General features: G+C 37.0%; 1 protein-coding gene across 1 annotated transcript; it reads right to left on the bottom strand.

Moving 5' to 3' along the window:
* Positions 1-4,939: 4,939 nt before the first annotated feature.
* On the bottom strand, positions 4,940-6,937 carry LOC134841418 (katanin p60 ATPase-containing subunit A-like 2). The gene has a single exon (XM_063857392.1). It carries the CDS (start codon positions 6,788-6,790, stop codon positions 5,033-5,035), a length of 1,758 nt encoding a protein of 585 aa, XP_063713462.1. The 5' UTR covers positions 6,791-6,937; the 3' UTR covers positions 4,940-5,032.
* Between the last annotated feature and the right edge of the window lie 495 nt (positions 6,938-7,432).

The raw sequence follows: 7,432 nt of genomic DNA on the forward strand, positions 1-7,432 counted from the left end.
AACCATCTCCATCCAATAATTTTCAAACCAATCCCTCAGTTTTTTCGAAACCCCCTTTTCAACCAATCCCACCATATAACCCACTCCCATCCATTTCTACACCCTCCTATGCTTCACAAGTTACCCCAACCTACTCAGATCGATCATCCAATTCTCCAGACACCCCCCAAATCTCCCAAGAACTAGATAATTTTATCACCTTACAACAACAACCCTTCCACCTTGAAAACCCCACTATAAATCAGATTTCATCCACAATAGAATCATCAAACCCACCTACCCCTACACCCTCTTCAGCTTATACCGCATCATTAGCACCATCATCCACATCCACCGAATCATCAATTAGCACTAATAGAGCTTACCGCACTTTCAAAAGAAAATTCCCAAACCATCCATTTCCAACAAAACCAGGAACAGCCCGTGAATATATTAATCATCCAAATCACACTAACACGAAAGAATTTTTAGCAATCGCGTTACCTTCATTTCCACAGTATACTTTGAACACCCCTACAGATACTAACGATACACGTAGCTTTGTAGATGAACAAGTTTTAATGCCTACACTTCATTGGACATCATATTATCATTTTACTAACCCCCTTTGCCTACCTTTATCTAATACTCACATCGATATAGAACGAAATCAAGATATGCTATATCGACTCACTACACCACTAACACATAGACAATTTACTTACATCGGATATAAAAAATCACTAAAAACATACACTGCACCCCGAGCTAACGAATATACGCTAGAATATTACGATCATAACATCATCCGAACTAACCAAGACCAATTTTTAGATGATGATCGCTTCGCTAACCCACAAATCACAGAACAATTTTTCATCAAAACACCATATGTTTTTACACTCAATATATTTGATCGCAAATTCGACCACATCATTTCTGAAGCACTAACCGACACACAAGCTTACGAAAGTTTTAAAGAAAGATTTCAATTATTTTCACTAACCTTTCATTTCCTTGCACCACATGAACGAGATTTGCACTGCTCACATGACATTCTGTTACGCACTAAACAAACCCACACATATACATATTACCGCTTTATACAAAATCACTTTGACCTACACACTCCATCAAGACAACCACACCATCGTTTTCAATTTATTAACTCTAAATACACATCACCATTTTTTCTTAACTTCACATATTGCATCAAAGATACTAACCTTCACGGTATTCTTCGCAATTATGATCCCATAACCCAAATGTATATTTTTTGTCCCATCGCAAAGACCTTCAACGCAGAAGAATCCAGACCCTTCCTTATCCCACATGAATTTGTTCAACCTATAGAAATCCCCATATTAGAATTCATCCACAACACTAAATATAACCACAAATTATATAATCTCATCCAAAACACACCTTATGATTTTGCAGTTGGCACTGAAGAACTAAAAACCATTAAAGCACTTCAATTGCTTTGGCCACTGCTTCAAACTAAAAACATCATTCGCATACTAGCAAAGTTACTAACAAATTCCGACATAATCCACGACATCTTCCCCCACGGTTTTTCCCCGACGACTAACAGGTAAGTATAATTTATACATATACTAATAAATTTAAAATAAAACACTAACCATTCTTTATCCATGTTTTATTTAGATTTTTAGTCTTCATCTCACGATCATCTGCAAAATACACAAAAGAAAAATAAAAAAAAGAAAACTTCTTCAAATTGTCCCAAACTCTAATAATCTTTTGCACCAGCTAAATTAAATAAAATTCATACAAATGTAATAAATTAATTTATAAATTATTTCCCTAAAAGCAGTAATTCTAATAATGATGAAAATTTGTAACTTAATTTTTCCCCAAAACAAGCAATAAAATTGAAATTCTATGTAGTAAATTAATAAAACGCAAATGCAGTACTAACTAACCTTTTGATATTTTCATTCACTCGCACAAGAATTCTATCCAAACTCGCACAGCTCGCCCACGAAGAATTGTTTAAATAATGAATTTCAGTTTCAAGCTTTCACACTCAACAACTCTAACACACGATAACAAGTTTCAAACTTTCCTTTAACCCGGTTGGAAAGGAATTATATACTAAACAAAACTAACCAATGCAGCTTACTAAACACCACAACACATAGAATAACAGAATGACTAAGAAAAGGAAACCAACGGTACCCAAACCGGATTAACCCAGTTTAAAACTGGATAATTTATTCTTTTGAAGACTATTATAAAGTCTAAGAAAGAAATAATAAAACACAAAAAAGTCGAAAGACAAACCCATACCAAAAACAATTTGATTTTTGAAAAAAGGACAAAACCAACGAAACATAAGAAAAACCACAATAAACCCAACATAAAACGTTATCACATAACAGGACCTCTCACAGAAACCGCACGAAATCATACTCCCACTCCTGGCCTAACCCACCAGAGAGGACGTCCTGAGCATGCTCTATAGCCGGCCTAACCCACCGCGCTACATCCACGCTTTGTGACCACACTCCTCTTTTTAATAAGAGGTACTCAAGGGTGAGTAACTCTTCAAAATAACTGAACTAAAACAGAAAGCTTTTGTGAAAACAACTAACCAAAATCATAACTAAAACACTAAACTAATAAAAATTTTATAAAATGTAAATTATATCTTGCAGTATATAGATCAGCATACAACACCAAAGACGAACATCCAAAGACAAAATGACCCCACTACACTCGAAAAAAGAATGGCCAACCACAATCAATATGCCGCCCACAATCACAACTCAAAGGATTTAGAGTACGACTTGACTTCGCAGAAAAGGACTTCATTGAACTAGAACAATGACCACCTCGATGTTCAAGTATACGTACAGATCCGAGTAACCAGGCATCCCCTCCACGCACAATCTCCACGCCATTCCCAGACAAGGTCAAACACAAAGAAGTTCTCTACATGAAACGAAAAAAAAAACCTGTCATAGCCAACCATTCTGAAATCAGATTTGAGTTTGTTGCGAAAACCCAGTCGTTGTCATGAGAAGACACAACGATTGAATCTGGAACTTCTCTAACAAGAGAACCCAGACGAAATATGATGTTCGCCAAATACCAACGTCCATCATCCATCTTTTGAATTGCAGAAAGACTATTCTAAAAAAATCTGTAAAACCCGGATGGGTGGAACCTGATCTAAACTACATTTTATGATTGGATAAATTAGATATTTTACCACTGTAAAGTATTTAATATTAACCAATCATGATCCATCTAACTAACAACCCACTTATTTGTAAGTGCTGGAATTACTTGTAATTTCAGCACCAGAGAGATTTGAATTTAACTTAGAAATTAGTTGACTCTCCAAGAAGACTTCAGCAGCCGCAATAAACCAGTATACCCTAGATCTATTGAGCCTAGCAGAGACTAGTTAAACACCCTGAGACTAGATAGTATAAGAGTAAGATTAGGATCGGTATTAGACTAAGAAGTTGCACGAATCTATCCGGCCGAAATTAAGATAGCGTGACGAGCAGACGGTGTACCCTATCCGAAATTACTCTATGAGTTAACCACCTCGGTTCTAACTCAGTAGGTACCATAGGGGGGAGATTGTTAAGTAGATCCCAAAATTCGGCTAATAATCATAATCTGCTTGAAATTTCAATTGAAATGGCAGAAAATGTAGATAGAACTTGATTGGCTAATTAGCCAATCAAATTCATCCACAATAATTTCAGTTCAAGAGATGTAGAAATATTGAATTTTGTCCGTTTAGTGCACAAGACCCGTCAACTTAGTTATTATACCAATTCATGAGCAAAAGCAATTAAATTTTTTGATCAAACAAATTGATTGAAACTTTTTTTCAGCTAGAATGGCGTTTATCCCAAAGTGAAACCAATTCTTGGCCGAAAATGTTAATTCAAGTATGTCACCAATTGAGGAATGGGTATAATAATGCTCATGCATGTCAATAAAAATTTTGTGAATTTTTTAGAATATTGAAAGTTTAAAATCGCGTTTTTTTTCTGTTCGCTCAGATACCTAAGCAAAGTCAGATGCTGTAAATTTTAATTTATTTTAATTCTTTTCAATTTCAATCAACCATTTTTGTCTGCTCTGCTCTGCTACCAATGAAAGAAATAAAAATTTATATAATTAAGTGTTCTTAAATTTGATGATTACGCTTTTACGTTAAGATTCTACCGGACATTATTTGACTTTGTTTGACTTCAAAATGAGACAACCGATAGAAATTTTGTGGCTCTTTTCCAGTTCCCCCCCTTTGATTCTTTCTAAAAGTCATTATATGAAAGTCTATTTAAAATGACTTGTCATTTTAGAAACTGCAGTAAAACGTGTCAGCGTGAACAGGTGAACACATTTCTAGAACACTTCTAACATGCAAATTGCCGCGTGAACAATGATTGAACATCTTTGTTTTTTAATTTAACAAGGGGGTGGTAAACTGGAAAAGAGCCAGTTTTGTAATTTATGTTTTTCGGGGCAAATTTTTTGTGAGTTATCAATATACTTCGACCGTGTTTGATACTATTCGACCCTGCATTTTTCTGGTTTCGAACCCTGCTCGGCCCATGATTTGGCGTAGATGGCTTGAACGCCGTACCCACGTCTCAGGGTAGGCGGAAAACTTAATATGTTGTGACTATATCGGTCGTGTCATAAGTCGAGCTTCTCAGCCCGAAAATCAAAAACTTGAGATTGTTATTCTCAAAACTGAAAATTTTCTCAATATTTAATAATGCAGCTCGAATCGTGAAAAAAGCTTGAACATCAGAATTTTTTAGGCCCCATATCAAACATAAGATAATGCGAACAGCACCGGCTTTTTTGCAATGAGATTATATCAAATCTTGATATAATTTAAGTTTTCAGCGTTTTAAAATAAAAACAGATAAGATAACTAACATTTTTTTTATGAAAAGGCAGTTTTTTTTGCAATAAATTTAAAGCTCATGTAGATACATAATCAATCGGGAAATCATAATTAGAAAGCAGCAAATATTCAATTCAAAAATTTAGATTAAATAGATTGGAACTGAGTCTCCCAGGCATCGTATTTGCTTTTCAAGCCTTTGGCCGAGGGTTTGGTTTTCTCGAGTGCTTGCAAAACATCTTCAGTGGTTATCGTTTTCAAACTCAAGGTTTGTGGAAGATCTTTGGCTGATTGGCAGTTTTCAAGCACGTCAAAAATATCCCGGACTTTATCCATTGCAGCCTCTTTACACACAAGCCTTATATCTGAACCTGAATAACCTTCTGATTTTTCGGCTAGTTCTTGGTAGTCTAGATTTGTGTGTAATTTCAGACAACTGTGACTGGCTCGGTCATTCAGTAGCGTCGGCAAGAACTTCTGGAACATTGAATCTCTGGCTTCTGCTATGGGCAGGTCAACTAGGATTCTTTTTTCAAGCCTGCGTAGCATTGCATGGTCCAACATCCAGGGTAAGTTCGAAGCAGCGAGAAGAAAAACGAGATCATCCGAACGTGCGAGCCCATCCATCTGGACCAAAAGCTCGGTTTTCATTCGTCGACTTCCTTCGTGTTCGGTTCCAAAACCCTCGCCTCGCTGGCTGATCAAACTCTCCAATTCATCAACGAAGATGGTACTCGGCGCGTGGAACCTGGCCAGATCAAATAGCACCCTAACCAGTTTTTCGGAGTCCCCGCGCCATTTACTGACAATACTCGAAGCAGAAATGTTGAAAAAGGTCGTATTGCACTCGCTGGCGACCGCTTTGGCCAGCAATGTTTTACCCGTACCCGGGGGCCCATAGAGAAGCAAACCCTTCCAAGGAGACAAAATTCCTTGGAACAGTTCGGGATACTTTATCGGATAAACCACAGCTTCCTTTACAAGCTTTTTGGCGTTGTCCAAGCCTATTATATCGTCAAATTTAACGTTTGTACTTTCAAGATAAATATCTTTGCTTATTGAGACTGCGAGTTCTCGCATTTCGGAATTGTAACCCGCTAATGCGCCGACTGGTTTCAAAAATTTGTCTTCGTAATCAGCACTGGTCTTTTTTGTCATGACATCTGTGAAAAAATTTTTATTCGCACCATTCGGATTTGGATTCTCGTGTTGACCATCTCCAAAAATGGCATCTTTTAACAGGGCTCGGTAATCGATTATTTGACCCGCTTTTGCGCGACCCGTTTGCGGTTCGTTTTTAGCTGTGACGCCTTGAACGCTTAGCCCTGAAAAATTGTTAACACTATTTGCAGTTGAACTTGAATCTGAAGTGTTGCTTTTCGTGTCGTCTTTTGGACTGCTTCGTTTTATTGTCCCGGCCGAAGTTTTCTTTTCGGATAAAGTTTTCTGAGGAGTTGCGTTTGAACTTTGAGGTCCATTGCTTGATTGTCCAGTAGCTCCCCCCGTAGAAGGTCTATTTTGATCTATTTTAGGTAAAGAACTTTGATTAGTTGTGTAGGATCGTTTTGGGGTTGGTCTTTTGTGCGCTGAACTTTTATCATCAGATTGGTTTGCACCATTTTTCCGAATGATTCTTGGGTGTCGTTGGAATTTCACAAAATAATACGACTCGTATTCTTGTAGAATTGTCTCCAGATCAACATTGTCGGCAACTTCAAAGGTATCCAGGGGCAAGTTAGTTTCCGAAGCCAGAGATGAAGCGGTACTGGTGAATCCGGAGTTTCTCAGGTAGTCATGCATAAGAATAATCACATTTTTTCTTCGCTGGTCGGCCTTCGTCTCTTCGGCTTCTCGAGCTTGATTGGCGGAACGCAACGACATATAATTCATTTCAGCAGTGGCCATCTTAGAACATAAAAGTGAGATCGGTATTCATTTTTTTGGTATTGTGTTTGTAACAAAGATGAATGATACGACCATGGTTAAGCATAACCAGAATTCTATCATGCGTCAAGTGTATATTAAATAGCTGTTTTATTAAGCACGTGCACACCTTTGTAATACATAAGATTTTTTTGTGTTTATTCTTAGCGATACTTTGATGTGGTGCGCTTGAAAAAAGAAGATAATTTAATAGATTTTTTTCAAACTTCCACCCGCTTCACAAAAGCATCAACTTTATGGTTTAACGAGTGGTTTCATAAAGGTAATTATGGAGAACAAATATGTTTATCATGGCCTAATCAATCCGTATGTCAATTTTCAGGACAAATGTGAACAAATTTTATACTTGTAAAAATTTAGGCTTTTTTCTTGTTCCCCCTTCAAAATACCGAGTTCTAAGTTTGTTTTACGTGTTATTACGACTAAATGCGTGATGTTACGCTGTAAAGTATGAAGAACAAATCTGTTCAGTTGTCGATTTGTCAAATTTCATTGCATTATGACAATGTTAAATAAGCTTATCAAAATTGAATTTGAAAAGGGGGGGGGGACTGGAAAAGAGCCAAGCGTTACAGGTGGGGTTAAAAGGAAAAGGAGCCCAAA

Source organism: Symsagittifera roscoffensis, chromosome 3, assembly GCF_963678635.1.
Source record: "Symsagittifera roscoffensis chromosome 3, txSymRosc1.1, whole genome shotgun sequence".
In the NCBI taxonomy this organism is placed as follows: domain Eukaryota; kingdom Metazoa; phylum Xenacoelomorpha; order Acoela; family Convolutidae; genus Symsagittifera; species Symsagittifera roscoffensis.

Coding starts and splice junctions, on each gene's coding strand:
- LOC134841418 (XM_063857392.1), bottom strand. CDS start 6,790: ATGGCCACTGCTGAAATGAATTATATGTCGTTGCGTTCCGCCAATCAA.